A 26,318-nucleotide genomic window follows, 5' to 3' on the forward strand; every position below is an offset into this window, starting at 1 on the left:
TAATCAAACTAAATGTATTTGCATTGAAGGGAATAATGCATGATAAGTGGCATTTTATTTGTGCCTTCCCCTAAAACTCATTTGTATATACTCTAACAGAGAGACACTGAGTTTAAGAGAACCTTCCTAATCAACAACAACAACAAAAACAACAAAGAAACTGTAAAAATGTAAAGAGCCAGGAGGTGGTGGCACATGCCTTTAATCCCAGTACTTGGGAAGCAGAGACAGGCAGATCTCTGAGAGTTCGAGATTGGCTTGGTCTACAGAATGAGTTCCAAGACAGCCAAAGCTGTTACACAGAAACCCTGTCTTGAAATAAACAACAAAACAAATGAACAAAACATTTAAGAATGAGAGGGGAGAGCCAGGCAGTGGTGGTGCACACCTTTAATGCCAGCACTTGGAGGCAGAGGCAGGTGGATTTCTGAGTTTGGGGTCAGCATGGTCTACAGAGTGAATTTCAGAACAGCCAGGGACACACAGAGAAACCCTGTCTCAAAACTAAACCAAACCAGCCGGGTGTGGTGGCGCACGCCTTTAATCCCAGCACTTGGTTGGCAGGCGGATTTCTGAGTTTGAGGCCAGCCTGGTCTACAAAGTGAGTTCCAGGACAGCCAAGGCTACACAGAGAAACCCTGTCTCGAAAAACCCAAAAAAAAAAAAAACAAACCAAACCAAAAAAGAGGGGGGAAGGGCGGATCTTATTTTTGAGACACAGTCCTCTGCAGCCCAGGCTGACTTCCAACTTGCTATGCTGGACACTTGAATGCCTTATCCTCTTTCCTCCATAATGTACTGTCACACCCAATACACCTTATCATCACTAATGTCTGTTATACTTTATAAAATAAATGACTGCCTACAGCATCTGACTTTGGTGAAGAGAAACAGAAACTGATACTATTGCCACTATACTTCCTAAAAGGTCTTTCAAATAACAAATAGGTGTGCTAGCTTATAATTGGCCAGAAGATAGCAGAAGACAGACCTAAATTACATTAAATTCAAGAAAACTCATAGATGTGGGTTATGGGCACACATTTCACAACTGGACATTCATTTTTTAAATTAACATTTATGATTAAGACCATACTTAAATACTATTCTAATTACTCAAAATTCTCAAATAACAGACTACATTTATAAATAAAACTAAATTTACATTTAGTTAAAATATAACATGACAGGAAAATCTGAATTGGAAATCTAATGTAAGGATCATCAAAAACTGATGCATTTGTCCTATTTAAAAACTATGTAGGTGAGAGGAAGACAAGAATTCATATTTGAAGAGATGAGAATACATGTAGAAGAATATGCAAATCAAAACTTCTAAGATGTAATTACCTTCTCCAGGAAAAGATGTTTATAGGTCTCCATTCCCATTGCATGTTGATCTTTACTTCGAACTTGATTTAAAAACCAATGAAGTGCATCATCATAGCATTCAGAATCTTCTACTAAACAATGCCATAAAATGTCAACTTGCTCTAAACTTAACCCTAAACAGAAATAACATATTTTGTACATTATTAATTAAGGAGGTTGGGAGTATGAAACAGAACCTTGATACATAGCTCATTCTAGCCTTATACCTGACCTGCCCACATCTGCCAAGTAACAAAATACTGGTGAGTTGCGACATTTGCATTTTATATATTATGCAAAAAAAAAAAAAAAGGCATACACTATTTTGGGACACATTTGTATATGTAGTTCATTTTTATAAATACATATATTATAGATCAGTAGTAATTCCTTAGGGTTTTTTGTCTAGAAAGTTTAAATGAGGAATATACAAAACACTTTGGTCCTAATTCACTGTACGAAAAGCAGCTAGAGCCAAATATGTAAAGGAGCTGACTGAGCACATTTTATATAAATTATTTTAAATGAAATTCCACAAACTTATGCTGTACAAGTAGAAATACCAGAGCTAGAGACATGACTCAGCAGTTTAAGAGCCTGTACTACTGTTTCAGAGGACCTATATTCGACGGTTTATAATCACTTATAACTTCAGTTCCAGAATATCTAACATCTCTGGCCTCCACAAGTACCAACATACCTACACACAAACACATACAACACATACCGAATTAAGAAGGAGGTATCACAAATGCATAATCACTCATAAGTAAAAACAAACAACTTAAAAACTGTTACACGGCTTGGGTAGAGCTCCTTAGCACAGCGCTTTGCCTGCCATAATGAGACTGGTGGATTCAATCTTCAGCAACACCAAAAAAGCAGAGCATTCTAGAAGAATTGTAACGTAATAGGTCTAAAATTTATGTAGGGTTCATAAAGGTGAACAGATCACTGATAACAATAACTGGAGAAAGGTAATCAATATTTTTGATGATGCAATTCTAATGTTGGGAATTACACGAGTAGAAGGCATGCCCAAAGGCTATCTAAGGAAATACAGGACAGAAATCACTACTGTTATACACTATGGAAGAGATCCTTATGAAAAAGTGCAAGAAATGAGGTAATGCAAAGGATTCACCTAGTTCTCATGCCAAGGAAATATATATAGTACTCTGACCTAAGAATCAAAGGATTCCCAAGTATAACAAGGAAAAACAGTCACAGAACTCTATAAAATGAAACACAAAACATCACAGGCAATTACAAGCCTGAATAAGAATTTAAGAAAAAATAAACAATTCAAAGGATTTTTAACCTCAGGAGTTCATTCCAAAGTCTACTCTTGTATTCTTCAGTCTGGGAAGATGAAGTATGGAAATAACCAAAATCCCCGTAATTACTAAGAATCAAATGGCATTCCACAATATCAAAAACATTCACCCAAGTATCAATATAACCTGAAAGGCTTATGCATTCAATAACAGTAATCTCAGCACTGGGTCATATGGCAAAAGTATTTTAAGTTCAAAGCCAATTGATGATATATAAGCAGTTTAGGACAACCAGGGCCATACAGGGAGACCCTGTATCCAAAGAAACATACAGAGTTATAGTTTGTTTTCTAAAAAGGATGTGTGGCTAAAAGTCAACATGAAGGGTTGAAAAGGTGTGTTAGCAGTTAAAAGTGCTTGTTATTCCTGTAAGAAGAGTTCAGTTTCAAGCATCAACATCTAGCAGTTCAAAACTGCCTCTAATTACAGCTTGAAAACACCTAATGTCCTCTTCTAGCCTTAGTAGGGAACCAGCATGTGTGTGTGTGTGTGTGTGTGTGTGTGTGTTTAACACACACACAAATCTTAAAAGACAAGAGGCACCATAAACAATAAGTAATGATTCATGTACTATTAAACAACATAGATTAAAAAGAGCAAGATAAAATTAAAGATGCCTCAAAATAGAAAAGATGGTGGTTAATTAGAATAAAGTACATAATAAGACTTGCAGAAATTTGTTGAACAATTAAGTCAATAAATAGGTAATAGGTAATAAATAACCTTTTGTTATTCTTACAAATTTTTCAAAGTTGTTCTCGTAGGGATACTGAAAATCTGCATAAATGCACCCAGCATAACCAATCACAACGAGACGATATTTATCTTTTGGGTGGGGTGATTTTGTTCTGATTGTGCTTTTGGTGGTTTTTGTCTAGATAGTTAAATTTTTTGTCAAGAAGCTATACTCTATAAATAAACATAAAAGCAATTATCAAAAATTATTTATACTGATCATATTTGTTTTATTTCCTGTCTCCAAATAAGATACTGTTATATTTTGTTCTTTTTTGTTATAGTAATACTGGGGTACAATGATCTAATAAATATGCTATAAAAAAGATGTGTTACTTTTGAAATCAGCTGGTATCCCTATGTTAGGTGTACTTCTTACAGTCTGAATATGAAGGAATTACAGACTTAAAACAGCAAGAGAAACACATGGTAACCAAGCACAGCAAAGGAATTAAAGAGTGGTGGTAACACACTTCAGGCCAGCAAGTAACTATTAACTAAAATATAGGAAAAATACTGTTTAACAAATGAGGCAAGTACTAGGCCTATTAGGAAAGCCTCCAGGACTCTGGAGTCCAAAAACATAAAAAAGGCTGCTTCACCAAGCCCTCATCCTGTAAGAAGAGTTTCATCTTCCAGATCTGTCTCTGGATCTCCTGAGCCAGCAGCTACAAAGCCTCCAGCACCCCGCTCTCCCGTGCAGTCTCAGTCACACTCCACAAACTGGTCACCTGCAGTACTAGTCAAAAAGCCTAAAAGCCTGACACCAAGCCCATCCCCCGCCAGGAACTCTGGTCAAGGAGGAGGCAGAAAGAAAAAGGAGGACAAGAAACACAAGAAGCACAAAGACCCAAGAAGGAGAAGGCTGCGGCTGTGGCCACCCCAGCTCCTGCAGCCCCTGCAGCAGCACCAGAGCCCAGGAAGGAGTCTGAGAGTGTAGCTGAAGATGACAACCATGATGACTTAGAGAGGCACCAATGGGAGAAGGCCCTGGGATCCATGCTGAAGGTTCAAGTGACCCCAGTCTTAGGCAGACATGTTTGTTACGTTGTAAATTTTACTTGGTTTGTACTCAGTTTGAGCTTTAGACTGTAACATTTGTTGTAATAATTGCTAGGTTTAAAGTTCACCATGTTTAAAAACGGAAAGAGGGGTAGCATGGATTGATATTACAAAGGTTTCCACAGTGCATTAGTGGCATTCTTTCATTGACATTTAGAGTGGGCCTGCCTTTCCCCATAGGTTGGTTTTTCCTTTCTTTCCGCCCCTCTCCTTTTCTCTTGAATCTTGGCACCCACGTAAATTATGCTTCCAACCTTGTATAGGTTTGCAAGCTTGCCCATTAGTGAGACCACTGTTGAAGCACCACAAAGGTTTGAGTGTTCACTCTGTTGCCTGTATGTGGCGGGATCCCAGCCCTAGAGCTGCAGGGCTGCCCTGTGGGACAGTTCCTAAGCTGATCTGGCAGGCTGGGTTTTCTCCTTCAGGTGGTGGTGTTTTGTTCCTCTCTCTTCTCCCTCTTCTGTAAAGGCGATCCTTCAGTTACAGACATTTGTCTTACGGTGGCTCCCATTCATGTTTCTCCTCACCCTTCTAGCTGGCACCCACAACTGAAGGGCTCGTGTACTTGGCGGGCTGGAAGGGCCTGGGCAGGGTCTTGGTTTCACTTGTTTTTATTTTTTAACTAAAGCTATATAAAGCTTGTGAATTAAACAGAATAAATTTGTAAATTTAAAAAAAGAAAGAAATGAGGCAGGTCTGATATGGAGATACAGAAAAGGAGTGAAAATCAGTGTAATGAGAGAGAGAACATCAGTCGAAAGAACCACAGACCCTCCTCCATGTAAGAAAGCCATCAAGAAGATTTGGCCCCTATTCAGTTTTTTTGTTTTGTTTTGCTTTTGTTTTGTTTTGTTTGCTTTTGTTTTGTTTTGTTTTTTAAAATTTTTTAAAGATTTATTTATTTATTTATTTATTTATTTATTTATTTATTTATTTATTATGTGTAAGTGCACTGTAGCTTTCTTCAGACAACCCAGAAGAGGGTGCCAGATCTCGTTAGGGATGGTTAGGAGCCACCATGTGGTTGCTGGGATTTGAACTCAGGACCTTCAGAAGAGCAGTCAGGTGCTCTTACCTGCTGAGCCATTTCACCAGCCCAGGCCCCTATTCTTAAATCTACAAAATTGATCTGTATTTAGAATTAAAAAAAATAAAGTATCAATGAAACAGCTTAGATTACTTGAAATGTGATTGGAGCATCCAAATACCCAAACAATTTTTTTAAAAAATTAACCTTAAGAATAATGTTTGTGACTATATTTAAATAAAATTACAAGATTCCACAAAATAGTGATAAAAGATGTAGTTACCCTAAGGCGGTATTTTCTCCTATTTGCATTTTTAAGAAGCATACTTTACACCTTGAAAAACTAACATTTGAAAGAAGTAAAGCCACAAAGAGCATTTATCATGGTCATTCTTATAGTTTAATAATATCCTCAAAAAAATATTTAATAGTTCATGCTCAAAGAATGATGTAAAAATACGTAAAAATTATTATAAAAATCCATGGGGATTTTATTTGAAATGTCTATCAAAAATGTTTTAATTAAATGTCTGATGCCAGCATATAGATAGATTAATGCACTTGTCACCAAGGCTAACTAACAACTAGACTGATCTCATGTATTTTTAACACGCAAATGCATATATAAACAGAAACAAATATAAGAGAAACTCTAATCTTACTGAAGTGATCGGGGGATCCCAGGGTTGAAAACACACAGGTCAGGAACTGAAGTCGAACTTGAACTTCCGCACTATGGCTGTACCTACAAAAAACATAAAAGAATTAGCACAAGCCTCATTCTTTCTTCTTTTGTGTATTTTTAAATCAGTGTCTCCACACTGCAGATGAAGGATAGCCTTGAACTCATGGCAATCATCCTGCCTCACCTGGCCAAGCACTGGGATTACAGGGCTAGATTACCACACACAACAAGATGCGATATTGTAGAAGATATTTGATATCCCTAGTCATAACATGCACTAAAAATGTAAAAACTCCATACAGTTCATAAGGCCTCATTGTCTTAATTATACAACTGGATGCATTAAGAAATTCATGGAAATTTCCAGACTATACTAAAGCGTAATTTCAAATTAGTATTTTTAAGCCTTTAAAAAAATGTTTTCTTTTAGATTTTTATGTACATGAATGTTTTACCTGTGGCAAAATTAGAAGAGTCCACCAGATCCCCCAAACCTGGACATATATGTTTATAAGCTACCATGAATCTTAAACACTGAGCAATCTCTCCGGCCCGCAAGTTAGTATTTTTAAGTATGTAAGTAAAAAACGAAAAGAAAAAACTCAAAAAAAAGAATGATAAATTGTCAATAAAAATTTTTTTCATTTTAAAATTATATTATAGTTATCATAAATTAAAAGTTAACAAATGAAGTCTGCATGTTCATCTGTGACTCACATGTTATCACTATCCATGTAGATATTAGGGATTATCTAAAAAACATAGTATAAAAGTAGCTCATAAAGAATATCCTATAATAAGCTAGTGCTATGAATGTTATTTCAAACCTAAATAATTAACTGAACAAAGCTTAATGGTAATATAAGAGTTGCTGTGAGCCTGGTTCACTAAGTGAGTTCACAGAGCTTTCTAGATTTAAGTTTGTATGCATCTGCCAAGCACCATATTCTAAGGAAAGGCAAGGTTTTCAAAAGGTAGGCGATGACCAGAAAGTGACCAGTCTGAATACCAGAAAGTTTTGTATGTTAGAGATAGAAAGGAGTCCCTGAATGGTCAGGGATAAGGGAGGAAGTGAGAACAATTGGATTTGTATTTAAAGATGCTTCAGCAACTAAGAGGACTGTGTTCTGAAGGATGAGTTTCTATGAAATGAGATTAAACCATGAGTACTTATTTCTGTGACAAAAGACACATTACATTGCCCTGCAAACTGCCCAAATTGCTAGGCCAACATACAACAGCTACCAGCCTAACTGCTAACCTACATCCAAGTTAACAGATAATTATGACAAACCTGTAATAGAAATGCTTATAATTTTCTTTAAGTGCAAAATTTCAAAAGGGTCAAAAAAGCTACCCTATATTTATTATTAAGATTCAAGGTTAAGCTGGGCAGTGGTGGCACACACCTATAATCCCAGCACTTCGGAGGCAGAGGCAAGAGAATTTCGAAGTTTGAGGCCAGCCTGGTCTACAAATTGAGTCCCAGGACAACCAGGGCCATACAGAGAAACCCAGTCTCAAAACAAACAAACAAACAAACAAACAAACAAAAAATCAAACAAAAAAGATTAAAGGTTAAAAGGTTTGAAAGCAGTGGTACGCTATTTTCTCATGTTGTGGTGATCCCAAACAATAAAATTATTTTTCATTGCTACTTCATAACTATAATTTTGCTACTGTTATGAATCATAATGTAAATAGCTATATTTTCTCATTGTCTGAGGTGATTCCTATTTTCGTTTTTATTGTTCAACCCGGAAAGGGGTCTCCATCTCAAGGTTGAAAACCAGTTATAACCAGTAACTTTTCTGCTCTTTAGTGACTATTTAAAGTACCTATCAGTGCCTTTTATGAAGATGAAAATAGCAGGTTAGGGAGAAGGGCAAAGCAGTAAGTAACATAGCCTACCTAACATGCTATCTAAGTGAAATTGAAGGCTTTAACACCATATAGTCTTTGACTAAATGGACAGGCATTTTGTAGCAGCAACACTATCAATTAAAGTGAATCCTAATCAATCAGTTCAGTTAATGAATATCTTTCAGCATGAGTTGAAGAAAATCAGTGCAGGGCATAAAAGAAGAATTGTTAATTTTTACAAAATATCTTATAGTTTGGAAATTTCTTTTCTCCTATACATGCCTCTCATAAAAAGAGATTTGTAACTCTACAAGGGATATAGGTTCAGTTACTTTGTCCTCACTATTCCGTAAGTCAACCCTTAGCTCCATGATTCAAAGGACCCTCCCTAATACATTATGAAGGATCTATCAGTCACTCAAGTATTAGACAGAAAATTTTCTTAGACATCAAAATTGTTACTGACACAAATTTTAATCGGCTTGTTCCAAGCATAAAGCACAAAAGAAATATTATGCACACAGGCATAGAACATAAGTGATACTTAAAAACAAAATAATAAATGGAGGGCTGGGGAAAATATTTCAGATGGTGAAAGGCTTGCCATATGTCCTAGTCTGCATCCTATTGCTGTAAGAAATAAAATGACCAAGAGCAAGTTTGAGAAGGAAGGGTTTATTTTATTTGGCTTGCATGTCCCAATCACAGCCCACCAGAGAATGAAGAGAAGGGCAGGGCAGTAGCAGGAATTTGAAATAAAAAACTGAATGAAGTCATGCAGGACCTGGTGGCGCATGCCTTTAATCCCAGCACTTGGGAGGCAGAGGCAGGTGGATTTCGGAGTTCGAGGCCAGCCTGGTCTACAAACTGAGTTTCAGGACAGTCAGGGCTATACAGAGAAACCCTGTCTCGAAAAACCAAAAAACAAACAAACAAAAAACTGAAGACACGATGCAGGAATGTAGTTCATTGGCTTTGCTTTTCATGGCTTGCCTAAACTTTCTTATACCCTTAAGACCCCTTACCCAGGGGTGGCATCACGCCATCATTAATCAACAAAATTCCCCCAAAGCATGGCCAAAAGCCAATCAAATAAACATCATTTCTCAGGTGAGGTTCCATCTTCCCAAAAGAGTTTGTTTGAGTCAAGTTGACATAATTCGAGTAAAAAGACCAGACACGGACACTAGGTCCATTCTTCACTACATATGTGTCCTTGGGTAAGTTATTTACTGTTTCCTATCTTTAGTGATCTTGTTTGTAAAATGGGATGACTGTCTTCCTCAAAAGGGCTGCTATATATCATTAAAAGATAGCACTTGATGTCCTATTGATTCACACAAAACCTCACATCTGTCAGTAACTCCAGGTTCAGAGAATCCCAAGCCCACTTTTCTGGCCTTCTGCAGCCAATAGGCATGAAAGTGATAAAGCAAGTAACATTGGTGGACATGAAAGCAAAACATACATATAAAATAAGTAACTTAAAGATATATTCACAATTTTAAAATCAAAGTCCTACTACGTTAGAAAAACATTAAAGATTTCTGGATTGGGGGGGGGAGGTTAGGGGGCTTTTAACTAAGATTTCCCTATGTAGCCCTGGCAGTCAACTCATCCTATAGACTAGGTGGTCCCCAACTCAGGGATCCACCTATCTCTGCTTCAAGAGTGCTGGGATTAAAGTCCTGGCCTACCACCATCACTTGGTGAAAACGTTTACTCTTACATCTTAACAACAATGACTTCCAACAATTTCAATAGTGAAAATTAACCAACCCAAGTTAAACTACCTAACTTTACTAAGAATTATGAAAATAACTTCATAAAAATCTTGCAATATCTGATTTCTCTTATAATTTTTATAAAAATATTATACTTTTTACATATTAATGAAAGAAAAGCAGAAAATTATCTGTGAGAGGACAAGAAGTCATATGACTTACTCAAAACATTACTTACAGTGCATGCTTTTGCCTGCCTTCCCTTATACCCTGAATGTAATACAGCAGGTTGTCAAAGAAAAGCTTCATCATGTTCAGCTCCTTCTCTGCCCACCTGCCCAATTAAAGGGAAGAACAATCTTAGAGACAGAGAGCAAAAGGAGCAAAGGTTAAGAAATCTTCAAATGTACAACTTTTTGGTTTGGTTTGGTTTGGCTTTTTTTGGGATAAGGTTTCTCTGTGTACTCCTGGAACTTTCTCTGTAGATCACATTGGCTTCAGACTGCTGGAATTAAAGACATGCATCACCATGCCTGGCTGACAGCACACATCTATAGTCTCAGCACATAGGATGCAGGCAGATCTTTATGAATTCAAGGCCAGCCTGGCCTACTTATTAGCAAGTTCCAGGCTTGCCAAAGCTGTAAGACTATATGTCAATTTTTTTTTTTTTTTAATTTATTGGGCTGTAGAGATGGCTTAGTGGTTAATAGCACTGGCTGTTCTCCCAGAGAATCCTAGGATCCATTTTTAGCACCCACAGAGCAGCTTATCACTACTATTACAATCCCTGAGGATAAGACACTCTTTCTAGCCTCCACAGGTACTGGACCCATTAGATGCTCAAACACACATACAGGCAAAGCATATCCATACACATAAAATTTAATGAAGTAAATAATATATTTTTAAGGTAAAACAAATATTATCATTTTATTTTTCAAGTGTATGGGTATTTTGCTTAAGTGTTCACCGTACACCATTTGCATTCAGTGCCAAAAGGAAAAGAGAAGAGGCTGTCAGACCCCCTGAGACTGGTGGATTACATTACCATGAGGATGCTGAAAATCAAATCCTAGTAATAGAATGCTCTTAAGAAGTGTCATCTCTTTAGTGCCCGTAATTCTAAAAATTCAACATCTATGAAGGGACAAAAGCACTGATTTGTCTTTTCTTTGTTTTGGAGACTATCTCATGAACTCACTACAGTCTAAACAGAAAGCACCATGTGAAACAGGACAACAAAGTAAGATCGTCTCAACATGAACAAAAAAATATACAAACCAAATAAAAAGTTTAAGAGATTAGAGTGATGTATGATATGCCAAAATGCTGAATAACTGTAAACAGCACAAGAGCTCAGAGCTTTTTATCCTACCAGAGCACTACCCTTGAAAGAATTATTTTAGAATTAATTAATTATAACTTCTCTGTAAGTATAAAGGATAACATGGCAATATTAAGGTTATCACTATTATAAGGTGGTCTTATACCACAGGAGTTCTCTACGGTTCTCTCTAGAGTTGGGGCACTGAGTGCTACAGTATTATTCTCAAACTACAAAGAAAACAAAGATCTACTAGCAATTATGTTACATGGTTAAAAGACGGAAAAGGGGTACAAAATATTTAAATTATAGAACCCAATTTTTTTACTTAGTCACAGTAAAAGCTTGGCAATATAATTTTCCAAGACCTCTTAACAAGTATTTTGAATCATGTAATCACTTACATTGTAATCCAATGAGTATCATAACTGCTTCCAAACTGCTGAAAAGTACCGAACAGTTTTGGAAGAAGACGAAGTGAAATCACCACTGATCTGAAAAAAAGAAAAAGCACACATTCATAGATAAAACAAGGAAGTGACTCTAAGTTTTTAAAAGAAATCTGGCCCTTAAGAATCTCAAGTATAAGCTGGGGGTGTGGCGCAAGCCTTTAATCCCAGCACTCCGGAGTGCAGAGGCAGGCAGATTTCTGAGTTCGAGGCTAACCTGGTCTACAAAGTGAGTTCCAGGATAGCCAGGGCTACCCAGAGAAACCCTGTCTCAAACCCCCCCCCCCCCCCAAAAAAAATCTCGAGTATAAATGTTCTTAATGTATCTTACATATATCCTTAAAAAAAATGATTTTGTTTCTAATGTCTAACTTATCTGTGTAGACAGAAAATTCCAGGTTCAAAACCTTCAAACCAAGACTTAAGATACAAAGGGCAGGAATGTTGGGTGAACTACCACATTTTGGAGGCTGTGAATTCAAGGCTACACAGTGAGAACCTGTCTGGAAACAAATAAACCAAAACCCTAACAAAATAAAATAAACAAATAAAATGAAATAAAATAAAGTAAAAATAACTGGGTTAAAACCAAGATGAAAAAGCCTTTTAAAGTATTTTTTTCTTGAAAATGTTTATCATAGTTATTATCTCTTTCCCAAATTATTATTTATATTGAAACTGATCACTGCCTTATATATTCTGTATTTCTAATAAAATTGCACTTCATATTCCAAAGAAGAGCATTAAAGGAGAAGGAATCACTCCTAAAATCTAAGGAGAGGTGCTGAGGAGCCAGCTCAGTTGGTCAAGTACTTACCTTTAGGTTGGGATACAACACAATAGTGCACTATTTACCTAAGATCTGTAAGGTCCTGGGTACAACTGTGTGTGTAGCAAAAGTAGGTAGGAGGTTGCTGTGCAACAAGCTTTGTTTTATGAATTAAAATCTATATGTAAAAGTATATACTGAATACATACTTGCTCTTAAAAACAGCTAAAGAGCTTAACGCAAGATTTTCAAGGAATATGAAAATATAACATGGTTCATAAAAGTTTGAAGGATAAAGAAAGAAAAAGTAGTGAAAAAACTAGAAAACAGTATTTAATAAAAGAGGATAGAAACACACTATACTGGTATAAACTAAAAAGTAATAGAACAGTAATAAAGATAATAAGAACTAAGTAAATATTTTGAATAAATATTTAAAATTTCTAAGTATTTTGAAATACTCAAACATGTTTGTCAATAAAATGGCTCAGTAAGGAAAAAAAATCACTTTTCAAGCAAACCTGGTGACCTGAATGATCCTTATTAGCCACTAGGCCTGGTTTATGTGCTGGGGATTAACCCTAGGTTTGTACAAACTAAGCAAGCACTCTATCACCTAAGCTGTATCTACAGTCTAAAATCTAGACTCATTATTAAATAGACCTCTCTCAAGCTTCCTAAAGAATAGGTGGTGTGTTTGTGTTTAAAATTGAAAACAATATACAGCTACTTGCATGTGTCCTCGCAAGGCATGTATGTGAAGATCAATGCATAAGTTGTAAGCAGTGGAAGCAGGATTTGGGTCCAGGAATTCAAACCCAGGCTTTAAGCCTGGCAGCATGTGCTTTTATTTATCTACTGGATTATCTCACTGGCCCAGAATAACTGGTTGTGTTTCTAGGTATATACTGTATATGTGAATGTGTTGATGTGAATTGAAGAGACATTATACATGCTGATTTTACTTTTCATTTAAAAAAAAAAAAAAAAGCTGGCATTTAATGCAATTTGAAAACAAAAGAAGCACAACTGTGTTGCCAGGATCAAAAATATATATATATAAGCTATGTGTGAAAGTATCATAATGAATGTCACTATCTTGAAGATAAAGAAAGTGTTACTATTCTTTTCCTTCTGTGAGAGATAAGCTAGCCTGGATGTTGAATAAAAAGGGGTACTGACCTTGTAACAGTAACAGAACGTGAATAGAACACCTATTCTACACAAAGGCATAGAAAACACTGTTATTCAACAAGAAAAATGGTAATTCGTCTTTACCTGTTGTTCCCTAAATTTTCAAGGCAGCCTTCAATGAATCTCATTCGAATCTGTCTATCCGTAAACCAACAAACCAAAGAACAGAGAAGTTTCTCTGCTTCATTTATTAATCCTTCAGAAAGATTAATCTACAAAAACAAAGTACATGTAGTTATTACTTATACTGATTCCATTTTGCTGTGATTTTTATGTTCTTTGGATTTACTATACAACTTACTGCATCATCATCTTGCACTATATCCCATAATAAAGTATTTCCTTTCTTGCAAACATTATCCAAATTAATATCTGTCACAGCATTACTACTGAATTGATGTTTATGAACTGCAGGTCCTAAAAGAGAGAAAGACAGTTGAATGTAATCAGAAATTACAGAATTTACAGATTAACGAATCCTAACAAAACTCTAACAGCAAATTTTGAGATTATAAAATATATCAAAACAGTTCTTTCACTAATGAATGAATATCAATAGGTATGTTTATAGTGAAGGCTAAAGTAAAATAGTAGTTTTCATTTCTATTTTCTCTACTATTTTTAATAAATATATACATATATTATATATAAATAAATATGAATCACATCAAAAGAAAAGATTATATATATATATAAAATCTGAAATAAGACTAATAACTGGATATTCCAGTAGATGTTCTTTGGTATAACCACTTAAAATCCTTATACTTAGTTTGCGCATTCCTTCTTCAGTCCCAGCACTCAGGAGGCAGAGGCAGGGTTCCAGGAGAGCCACGGCTACACAGAGACATGCGGTCTCAAAAAACAAAACAAACGGGGGCTGGAGAGATGGCTCAGTGGTTAAGAGCACCGACTGCTCTTCAGAAGGTCCTGAGTTCAAACCCCAGCAACCACATGATGGCTCACAACCATCTGTAATGAGATCTGCCATCCTCTTCTGGTGCACCTGAAGACAGCTACAGTGTACTTAGATATAATAATAAATAAATCTTTAAAACAAACAAACAACGAAAACAAAACCTGTTTGGCTTAAAGGAAGGGAAGGAGGGAGGGCAGAAGTAGAGGGAGGAAAGAGGGGAAGAGCAGAGAGCAGAGCAGAGACCCAGGTTTGAATGCCAGCACCCACATGGTGGTTCACAACTATTTTGTTAACTCCATTCCCTAGGGATCTGAAACTCTCTTATGACCTCCACTGGCAATGAATGTACACTGCACATAGACATACATACAGGCAAAACACCAACACTCAAAAAAATTAAAATAAATCTTTTTAAAAATAGAAATTGGATGATTTACTTCAAATAGCCAATTTAAAAAAAAAATCTAATTTACAAATAAGATGTTCTAATAAAATGTTTCTCCAAAGTGGCTGATATTTTATAAACCAGCTATTATACATTCTTTTTTAAAAGATTTATTTTTATTTTATGTATATTGGTATTTTGCCTGCATGTTTATGTATGTGAGAGGGTACCAGATCCCCTGGAACTGGAATTTCATACATTTGTAAACATCATGTGAGTACTGGGAATTGAACCAGAGTTTCCTAGAAGAACAGTCAGTGAATGCTCTTAACAACTTGTACATTCTTAATGTTAACCCTGATTTTTATTTGTTCTGATATGTATACAGTACTAACTAATGTAGACTATACTATAATCTTTTCTACATATCTTCTTTTATGAAATCTTTGGTCCAGGTTTTTTTTATTTGTTTGTTTTGGAGAAAGTGGTTTACTATGCAGTCCAAGCTGACCTCAGACTACTAAGCTACAAAAAACCTTCTCCACCAACCTTCTGAGAACCTGAGAATATAAGCATATATCATTCCTGGATCACATTTAACTGCTCATCTCAATGGAGGGGTTCACTAGGGGACTAAAACGTTTGAAAAATGAGTTTGGAACAGTAATACATAACCATATGGATTAACGTATGACAAAAGAATGGTAACAATGTGATAAACATGGAATTGAATCCAGTCTGGAAGCTCTAAGTACACTAAAACAGCACAATCACAATACAATAGATTACTTAGAGAGAACACATGACAAAAGAATGGTAACAATGTGACAAACATGGAATTGAATCCAGTCTGGAAGCTCTAAGTACACTAAAACAGCACAATCACAATACAATAGATTACTTAGAAAGAACACATGAAATTACTACATTGTTACAAAAGAACATATTCCCACTACAGTCTCTTTACCAAAAACCCAATCTACCAAGTTTCCTAATATTGTAATGCTCTATCATTATAAAAACCTAAGCTGGTATCTGCTGATGGTATAAAATCAAGAAAAGAATTAAAGATCTTTAAATTGTCAATTCTAAACATTTTTCCCTTTCTTTGTTATTGGTCTTCTTCATCATCTTGCTCTATTATTATTCTGTTGAAGTTTGGACACAGAGGATTACATTCTGTAACTACAGGCTGGCTTCAAGTTTTGAGGTTCCCTACATGAGTGCTGGGACTGTACTATTCCGTTACCCTAAGTTTCCAGTCCTCCAATCAGGTACGGTCCTGTTACTGTATTAACTTCACTTTAGGGTGATCTGACTAATCATTTCATCACCAGATAAAACCCTTATCCTTTAGCAGTGCTCTGCTCTCATCTTCCCAGCCCTCCATAACTCCAAGCAAGCCCTACGTGTCTCTACAGATCTGAAAACTCTAAGACATTTCACTTAAGTAGAACCATACACTTTTGTGAAGATCTTTTATGTTGTATTTATCTGTGGGTTCTAAAGTCCTAAAAATAAACTCTATTATAGTCATATTTCCAAAATGTTTATTTACTTATCCTTAATATGTATTGTCTTTCTCAGTCAAACATCACTTGATAAAAATACCGCCCCAATAGCAGAGTAACTGCTGACAATGTAAAAAACACTTGTTTATACAACTCCAGTACCTCTAACTAAAAGGTCTCATTTATACTCAGAATGGAGTAATTATGATTTTAGTCTCTTGGGGAAAAGTTATTTTTAAAATTATTTTAGCAAAATCATTTAAATATAACAGTAACAGTTTATTCTTTTTAACTATGCAATTAAATTAATCCTGCTTTGAACAAGATAATATTTACTTACCTTGACTAAGATGTTCATGATAAATAGATGCTAAATTGGGAAGATGTTGTTGGAGATGAGATGTTAGTTCTGCATGTGAATTTATCTCAACTAGTTCCTCTTCACATCCAGATTCTTCACCATCAAAATCAGCCATATTTTTTTCTGATTTTGCACTGACCTGGGAGCTACTGCAACTGACATCATCTGCACTTAGCATATCATCAACCATATGTCTACAAAAAAACAGAAAAACATAAACTTAATAATCACAAACTTTGTTTTGAGGAGGGGTACTAGGCATTAAATTCAATTCCTACTGCAGGATATGCAAATTCTCCTGTATAACAGCCCTTGAAACTATAATTTCATCACACATCATAAGAACTTTTTTGGTTTTTCCAAACAGTCTCCCTATGTATCTCTGGGCTTTCTGGAACTCATTATGTAGACCAGATTGGCCTCAAACTTAGAGATCCACCTGCCTAAGCAGGTTGAGCTATATAGTAGTACTGTGTCTTGCTATAAACTTTTCTAACTCTCTTTTGTTACATTTAGTACAGATACATTTATCATCAGAAAGGGGGCTATGTGGTGTAGTAGTAGAGACAGGTTGAAACATTTTAGCCTTATAAAATATTGAAACACTTAAAAACTACAAAGACACCAATATATGAACTAGCAATCTATGTAGACTTGACATTTCCTGAGGAGGACTCAAAAGTATGAATCAATAGTATAACACAAACTTAACACGGAAAATGCCCTGCACTTAACCCTCAGCACCACCAAAAAATTTCCAGTCTCCAAACTAATTTCCTTCAACTCAACAAAGAGCTACTGGAGTGCACTATTTCTAAATAATACTATGCTGGGCATTTGTCATGATATCAAAAAACAACAAAAAACAAAGAAAGGTTCAGGTCAGGATTGATTCAGAGACTGACAAGAAATACCATACAAACAGATTATGGAAAAGGCTGAATGAAAAGTGCAATTATTTAAACTTGAGAGGTAGACACTGTAGATCTAATTATTATGGAAGTGAATGAGCCCTACGAACAACATGCAATCTTTGAAACTCAGTGTCCTCCCTGCACCTTGGTTTTATCACTCACCATCAGCATTGCTAGGGAAAGTTGGTAACATCTAAATGAGACAATAACCAAATGTACTCATCAGTGCTGAGTTAGCCCACAGAGATATTTAACAATGTCTAAATACATTTTTATCTTGTTATTGCTACAAATGAGGGAGACTGACATCTAAGGACAAGAACTGAGGATGCTGCAAAACCTCCAACAATATCCAAGAACATCCAAATAGTCATGAATTCAAAACAAAAGAATCATCTGGTCCTAAAAGGTCCATAGTGGCAAGAGTAAGGAACACTGCCTTGATCTAAAAGCTCAGAAGTTAAGAGCACTATCTATTCTTCCAGAGGACCTAGGTTCAATTCCCAATACCCATACGGCAGCTAAAAACTGTAACTCCGGTTCCAGAGGACATACATGCAGGGAAAGCAATAAACTAAAATAGATAAATAAATTATTAAAAAATTAAAAGAACAGTGCCTGAAAAACTTGAATACCTTTATGATGAAAATAAAAATAAAATAACATATATATATAGACTTCACTTAACTGAATTTTGCAAAATTTGGCTAAATAGCAAGCCTCTCTTAGAAATAATTATGATAAACCAAACTTTTCTCTCTTAACATCGACCAAGATATCTACTTATACTGACAATAAATCGCAGGTCAAAAGTTAATAACACATTTGTGGCAAGCACAGTGACCTATGAAATTTTCCCAATAATCCTATAACACTTCTATTATTGTTGTTTGTTTTGTTTTTGTAAGCAAAGAAGGTTCCAGGCATGGTGGCACAAGCCTGTCATTCCAAGCAGAAGCTCGTGGATCTCTTGTGAGTTTGAGGACAACCTGGTCTACCCAGTTAGATACTACCTCAAATAATAATAATAAATAAAAAGAACAAGAGGAGGAGGAGGAAGAGGGAGAGAAAGAGGAGGAAGAAGAAGAGGAGGAGGAGAGGAGGAGGAGGAAGAGAAAAATTTAAAAAACTTAAGGACTTAGTTCTACTTAATTCCACAGATAACAGAACCACTTAACTGTTGAATACAACAGATAATACTTCACAAACACAAAAACCTTTTAGCGCAATCATCCTTAATAATAACCTAAGATTAGATCAATGTTTTTCATCAACATTTAATCCAATTCCCACAAGTGTTCTTAGATGTGCTTTCAGAGAATTGCTACAAAGAGTTGAAGAAGTGTATGCTTCGAACTTATGCTGCCTAATAAAATAGTACAACATCTGTTGTCCACCTGTGGCCATTAAACAGAGAAGAAAACTGTTTTAAATAGAGATGTACTGTGATTCTACCGTAAACACTGAGGTGCATCAAGAAGAAAGCTAAACACGTGCACTTACAGCACAAGCAAAGTCCTGGATCTAATGCCCAGCTTTGCAAAAGCAAGCATACATGTACCATCCAATATTTAAAAAGAAAACGCAAAGTACTTTAGTTTTTGTAATGGTTAAGGTATTTAGGATCTTTTAAGCATTTAAGTATGTAAATAAAATGAGCCTTACTTTTTCAGTGTTGTGGAGTGAACCAAGGCCTTCAGGTACACTAGCAACAATCATAGTCTTAGCCTTTATTTTGCATTTTTTTTAAGTTGACAAAATAAAATTTAAAATTACTTATTTGAAAACTGCATTTATATTTGGCATTACACTACTCCTAAATAGTATTTAACTAAAATAAATAGGATTTGAAGAAACACTAGCAATATTTTACTACAAGAAATGCAAACTAAGCATTTCTTACCCATCATGGTGGTGGTGGTGGTGGTGGTGGTGATGGTGGTGGTGGTGGTGGTGGTGGTGGTGGTGGTGATGATGCTGTGGACCAATAAACTGCCGACAATTAAACAACTCATTCCCAATCGTCTCCCCAAGGAAGTCCCCACTTGGTGTGATGCAAGCCTCTTGAGAACCTTGTGCTAAGTGAGCAGAACTCACTTCCCCTGAAATAGCATGTTCTGGGTCTTCAGCGTGAGCACAGGCATCTAGCATTCGTATTCGGTTATCTACAGATGGCAATGGCTCAGTATTAAAAACCAGATCCTTCCCTGTGCCACTATTTGTCCCATTCCTTTCAGATGTGCCTTGGGATTCCCCCAAGCAAATGCCTGCTGGATTTTCTAACTTTCTGTTTCGAAGTTCTGTACCACAAGTATTTTTGGCAGGATTGTGACCATGATCATCGTCGTCATCATCATCTTCTTCTTCATCTTCTTCTTCATCATCTTCTTCTTCTTCCTCTTCTTCCTCCTCTTCCTCTTCCTCCTCCTCCTCCTCCTCTTCTTTAAGGGCCTCGATGTCTGCAATGTCTTCCGATTGCACCTCACTTCCAGGGCTCCCAGCAGACTGGCTTGCGTGGCTTGAATTGACTTCATTGCTAGATCCATCACTATGCCCACTACTGCTACCAGGGCCACTACTTCCGTCTTCACCACTGTTGGCAGTTTCATCAGAACTTCCTTGCATGGATTCCTGTATTTATAAACAAATATATTTATAAATTCAGACCAGCTAAGAAGAAAAAAACTGGCTAACTTGATTTATTACGAGTGTCTACATGCACATGAGCTATGGCATACATGTGAAGCTCAAAGGACAACTTACAGGAGTTGGTTCCCTTCTGCTGTGGATCACGGGATCCTTGGTCTGTCAGTCTTGGTGGCAAGTGCCTTTACTTTTGCTCTATCTTTTGAGCCCACAACATACTTTTTTTTTCTTTCCAAACAGGGTTTCTCTGTGTAGCTCTGGCTGTCCTGGAACTCACTCTGTAGACCAGGCTGGCCTCAAACTCAGAAATCCACCTGCCTGCCTCCCAAGTGCTGGGATTAAGGGCGTATACCACCACTACATGGCCACAACATACTTTTTAAAAATGCTAACAACAGTCCTGCCATATTTCTTTGAACACTACGAATATGAATATGAATATAACCCTCAAAAAAAACATCAAAGTCCTATGTAAAGAGATGCCAGAGCAGTATTTACATTCTCAGTTGAAATAACAAATATGGCACCAATTCTGTAAGTTTCTCGAGAGACTCGGGGTACGTCCTTACCTCAGTGTCAGACAGTCGCTGCTGCACATGTTTGTTTCTATTAATAAGCTGCTCATCCATTTCAATGTCACTGGCTCCACTCTGATGTGTGTCACTGTTATCACTACTTTGAGGACTTGCTGCAGGGGACCCTAAAAATAAATTTTTACATTTTTGTTTCTGATTTTAATTAGCATACATCTGATAGGATACCATGCTTTGATTCCTTTCATTATTTATCAAACATTATGCTAACCGGCCAAAAATAAAACCTCCAAATTTGTTATTTCTAAAAAAGATAAACATTCAACTCTAAATGCTAATGATTTTAAATGAAGCTGCTAAGAGGAAGCACGGGGCCTTTGCTCACTGCCACAGTTGTTTGCTGTCCAGCAGGCTTAGGGCTTCCATAGGAGAGATTTACAAAGAAAAAGGTAAGATGAATAGTTCAGTTTAAAAATCTGTCTTTTTCTCAAAATGTAATTGTGACTGTAGCATAAACTTGAAAAACATATATACACTAAATAAAATGAATGAGCTCAAAGACCACCAGAACTCCAAAGTCACACTGTCATGCATTCTAAGGCTTGACTTACAAGGTGAAGGAGCTGCTCTTCTAAGCTCTTCTTCCTCTGAAGGAAAAGGAAAAAACAGGAGGGAAACATTCTAAGTGACTGAGCTTCTCTAGGATAGCACAGATGTTTATGTAAGTAAGATACAGATAAGGAAGCCTGTTGGTTATTGAGGGTACCTGCACAGAAGGTTCTAGAACAGTAGCATATATCAAAAGAAAACTCTAGGTTTAAGTATATAGTTTTAGAACTCTTTCAAAATTACCCATACATGCAACCAACAAGTTAGAAAAACTCTGATGTAAAAAATCCAAAGACAGAATTGTGTTCTAAACTGAAAATTACTTAACATTTTGTCCTTTTCCAAAAGAAAGAAAAATTAAACATGAAAAAATTTACTAACTTCTGAAAATATGTACATTGTTTAAAGGTTCAGCAAAAACCAGTACCCAGAAACACGTTATTAATCATCTGATACATAGCATCCTTCCCATTCTAAACAGGATTCCTATCCCACACTTCACTTTGAGGGAAGGTGAACTGGTGAGTACATGCAAAGTATCTTTTATCTGAAATACATGTGATTTTAATGTGCCCCAGACTGTGTTTATTCTAGAACTTTAGAGGTCTAAACACAAAATTCGTTTTTGATTCATATACTTCTTTCACAAACTTCCATTCTCAGGCTTGCAAATACCCGCTAAAGTTCCTTTACATATTATTTGTAGTGCACTTATGACTAGACAGTGACCAGATACATGAGCAAAGATGAAGGGTTTTCTATGTATAAGAACAAGTCTTTATTCAACAGAGTTGTAGGGTTTACAGCATTTTGAATAATAAGATATGAGTGTACAAAATGTACTAGTAGAAAATACTTAACACCTTAGTATAAATTCAAAATGTGGTAAAACTTATTGTGGTACAATATGCTTGACTAACCTTTCTTATTTCCAATGGGCATATTAGTGTTTAATAAAGATGCAAAAGAACTCTGTTTAGATAGTTGAGCCTTAGCTGCAAGTGCATTATTCCACAAAGCTTTAATTAACATAGATGCCAAGTACAGTGTCTAAAAGAGAGAGATTAAGGTTAGAAGCGCTGGGGCAGACATATAAAAAAATTTTAACTTCTTTTTTAAAATCTAAATGACATTAAAATGGTACAAGAATTAAAAGTGAAGTTATCTTAACAACTAAGCAAAATCCTCATTGTGCAGAAAACAAAACATACCAGTCTATTCTCAACACATTACCTGTTCAGTATGAACACTTGGTTCAAGAGCTGAGACCAGATTAAGTAAATGTCTAAGTGGCACAGGATCCAGATTCTTGATGAGTGAAGGGAATAAGTCATGAATATATCGACTACAGTGTTTCAGCTAAAATAAAGAGACAAACATTTAACAAATTGCCCAAAGTAAACTAATTAAATGACATAAAAAAGCCAGGTTGTAAAGTCAACAAACATTTCATATATTGGAAAAAAGAATAATTACTGGATAGCATAAATGGTACTATTTTTTTAAATTAAAAGCAAATTTTAACTGACTTATCTAAAACAAACAAACTACAATCTAACTTTTAGTCGGGGGGGGGGGGGACCTAGAAGAGATTGGGGAAATACATGCCTTGAGTGTGAAAATCTGGGTTTGGTACCCAATACTAAAAATAATGGCTGTAATATAGGCAATTAAAACCAAGAACAGGGGCTAAAGAGATGGCTCAGCAGCTAAGAGCACCTGGCTGCACCTCCAGTGTCCAGGACTTAATTTTCAGCACCCAAATGGCAGTGTATCTCCAGTCCCATGGGAATCCGAAGCCTTCTTTTGGCCTCTGCTAGGCATTGTACACATGTAGTACACAGACATACATGTAGACAAAACATGCATATACATAAAATATTACATAAAATGTTTAAAAAATGATTTGAGAAAACAACAACAAAAAAGGAACAAGTAAAATGCTTTCAGGTAGATTATATTCGGATTATTAGAGTATTACAAATATTCAACAATTTCTAAAGAACATACTAGAAATTCTTATCAAAATAATTCAAGACTAAACCAAATGATAGGAAAAAAATCTAATAAAAAGTAGAAATCTAAAATATACAACAAAAATGTAATATTAACTATTTAATAAATGTCATGGGGAGGGGAGGGAAGGGGAGAGAAGAGGAGGGAGATTTCGAGTTTCAAAGGGCTTGCCATCATTAGAGCATCTGGACAAAGACTTTCCCACACCTATATTATAAAACCTTTCAAAAGCACATGGGTGGCACACACCCTTAACCCCACCACGTGAGAGGCAAAGGGAGATGAATCTCTTGTGATTTCCAGACCAGCCTGGTCTACAGATCAAGTTCCAGGCCAGCCAGGCCTATATCATAAACCTGACCCTCCTCCTCACACACATGGGGGCCAGGGGTAGGGCCTTTAAGAGCTTATGCCTATCTGTTGAGAGCTTTTGGTGGCATGGGAATCTGGCATTTGTCACTGGGCTCAGACAAGAATGTCAGCAACAGAGCCCATGGGCACTGTTCACTGCTTTGCTGACTGACTACCACGCGTGACCTCTTGGCTTGCTACTTACATGCTGCCGTGTGTGAGCCTTTGGCTTACTACTTCACTTAATTGCTTTCTAGTGTGATCTCCTCGTTTACTACTTCACTTGATGACTTTTTGATCTAAGAACTGACCATGTTTTTTGGGATATACCTGGAATGATATAAAGCAGGCTGGAGAGACATAAACCTGCTTCAGCCTCAGTGTGGGCTGGAGCCATGTGATAATTTGTCTGTTTTTCTTTTTCAATCCTCACTCCCTCGCTTGAGACCCTGTTGACTGACTGAGCTGGTTTAGTCACCTCTTTTAGTAAAATCCTTCAAGAATACAGTGTTTGAACAAAGATCACCCGTAGGAAAATTACATAACAAAAAGTTAAAGAGTTCAAAATTATAAGAGTTGAAATGGAAAAATATACTTTCATTGAGGTACTTCCCAAAACACACTACGGGAGGTTACAAAAGAATCCCAGGGCTGGAGAGAGGGCTCAGTGGCTAAGGACACTCACTGCTCTTGCAGAGGTCCAGTCAATAAAGCACACGTATAGTCCCCAAGCATGAGAGCATGAGTTCAGATCCCAAGCATCCATGTACAAAAAGACATGGTAGTGCACCAGTAATCAGCAAAAAGATACGAGAATCCCAAGGGATTTCTAGCCAGGTTGGCATACCTGATCAAGTGAGCTTCAGATTAAATGAAAAACCATGTATCAAAAAGGAAGAAGGGAGGGAAGGAGGCAGGGAGGATGGACGGACAGGTCACAGGTAGAGTGTGAGAAAAAAATACACCTCATATAGCCCTCAGGCTTTCATGTGAATATACTTGTGCATAACTACAGGTAAATGAACACATGTATACTTGAATACACCACCGATTAAGAATTAAAAGAAGGGGCTGGTGAGATGGCTCAGCGGGTAAGAGCACCGACTGCTCTTCCAAAGGTCCCGAGTTGAAATCCCAGCAACCATATGGTGGCTCACAACCATCCGTAACAAGATCTGATGCCCTCTTCTGGAGTGTCTGAAGTCAGCTACAGTGTACTTACAATAAATAAATAAATAAATAAATAAATAAATAAATAAATAAATAAATAAGAATTAAAAGAAAACCAAAAAATCCGAAATGACTTCTCCACAAAGCAAATACATGAAAAACCAAGGCAAAATGAGTCCCCTCTCCCGAAATTAATAAGGCTACATTAATAACCACCAAATGGGGATGAATTGGTTGAAAGCTATACAAAAGAAGTCAAAATAATATAAATTATGAGCTGGGGGAATGATTCAGTGGTTAAGATCACTAGCTGCACGTCCAGAGAGTTTGACTGCCACCAACCACATGGCAGCTCACAATGTTCTATAATTCTAGTTCCAGGGAATCCTACGTTCCTTTCTGGCCTCTAGGAGGAGCAGGCATGCAAATGGCACATAGAGACAAAACGTCTACACACATAAAACAAACCAAAATGAATGAAATTCAAAGACTGAGAGGCAACCCACCCTGAGCACACCGTGCCCTATTCTCAGGTCCATCTAACTTTCTGCCTGAACATGTCTCTCTCTTAGCCCTAGGCTTAAAATTTGTATTAACTGGAATAATAAACTCCAAATCTACTTCAGAGAAACAAAAAAGTGTGTTCAAAGAAGACAAGGATCACAACACTTCTCCAAAATCTACCAGTCCCATCCGCAATGGCCTAAAATGACAGTTGCTTAGACAAAATTCCAAAGAACTAAAAGAATAGTGATAAATAAAAAAATGAAAAAACATAAACTCCTATATGGCTTTCAAAATAACACACACTGAAATGGAACAAAGAAGCCAATACAGGATATAAAAATGAAATTCAATGAAGAGATACAAATATTGAGAAAGAAACTAAATGATGCTAAAAACAAAATTCACTAACACAAACAGAAGTCACTAGAAAGCCTCATAGTCAAAATGGACAAAGAGAGGACAGACTATCAGGCTTAGGGGAGAAGCTGGGTAAGAGCTGCATCTGAGTAAGAAAAACAAGGCTTTTAAAACTATGAAAAGTAAATACTGGCAAATGCCATGAAAAAAATCAAATCAATGAATATAGAACATAGAAGGAAAGGGGAAGAAACCGTACTTTAATGTCTGGGATTAAACTAAAAACGGAAGTTAAACTAAAAAAAGAACATAAAAGATAGAAAATATTTTCAATATAAACAAATGAAACATTCCCAAACATTAGATGTTAGAAAAGGTCCATTCATGTACAAGAGATATACAGAACAGCAGTAAATACACAGGACCAGAAACAAACAAGACAAAATATAAACTCCACATCATATAATTAAAACACTAAATATAAAAACAAAAAAAA

At 36.4% G+C, this 26,318-nt stretch overlaps 1 protein-coding gene across 5 annotated transcripts in view; it reads right to left on the reverse strand.

Moving 5' to 3' along the window:
- Usp34 (ubiquitin specific peptidase 34) overlaps nt 1-26,318 on the reverse strand; it is a 194,576-nt gene that overhangs the window by 110,079 nt on the left and 58,179 nt on the right. For 4 of the 5 annotated variants that reach the window (XM_029544913.1, XM_021210274.1, XM_029544911.1 and 1 more), the window contains 12 exons: nt 22,655-22,780; nt 22,342-22,471; nt 21,424-21,459; nt 20,849-20,979; nt 19,537-20,264; nt 16,699-16,913; nt 13,845-13,960; nt 13,628-13,755; nt 11,536-11,625; nt 10,043-10,138; nt 6,195-6,277; nt 1,351-1,505 (listed from right to left, as the gene is read on the reverse strand). In XM_029544913.1, the coding sequence (XP_029400773.1) occupies nt 1,351-1,505; nt 6,195-6,277; nt 10,043-10,138; nt 11,536-11,625; nt 13,628-13,755; nt 13,845-13,960; nt 16,699-16,913; nt 19,537-20,264; nt 20,849-20,979; nt 21,424-21,459; nt 22,342-22,471; nt 22,655-22,780 (2,034 nt within the window). The remainder of the gene's footprint in view (nt 1-1,350; nt 1,506-6,194; nt 6,278-10,042; nt 10,139-11,535; nt 11,626-13,627; nt 13,756-13,844; nt 13,961-16,698; nt 16,914-19,536; nt 20,265-20,848; nt 20,980-21,423; nt 21,460-22,341; nt 22,472-22,654; nt 22,781-26,318) is intronic. The other variant, XM_029544912.1, reaches the window with a different exon arrangement.

This window comes from Mus pahari, chromosome 13, assembly GCF_900095145.1.
Source record: "Mus pahari chromosome 13, PAHARI_EIJ_v1.1, whole genome shotgun sequence".
Classification (NCBI taxonomy): Eukaryota; Metazoa; Chordata; class Mammalia; order Rodentia; family Muridae; genus Mus; species Mus pahari.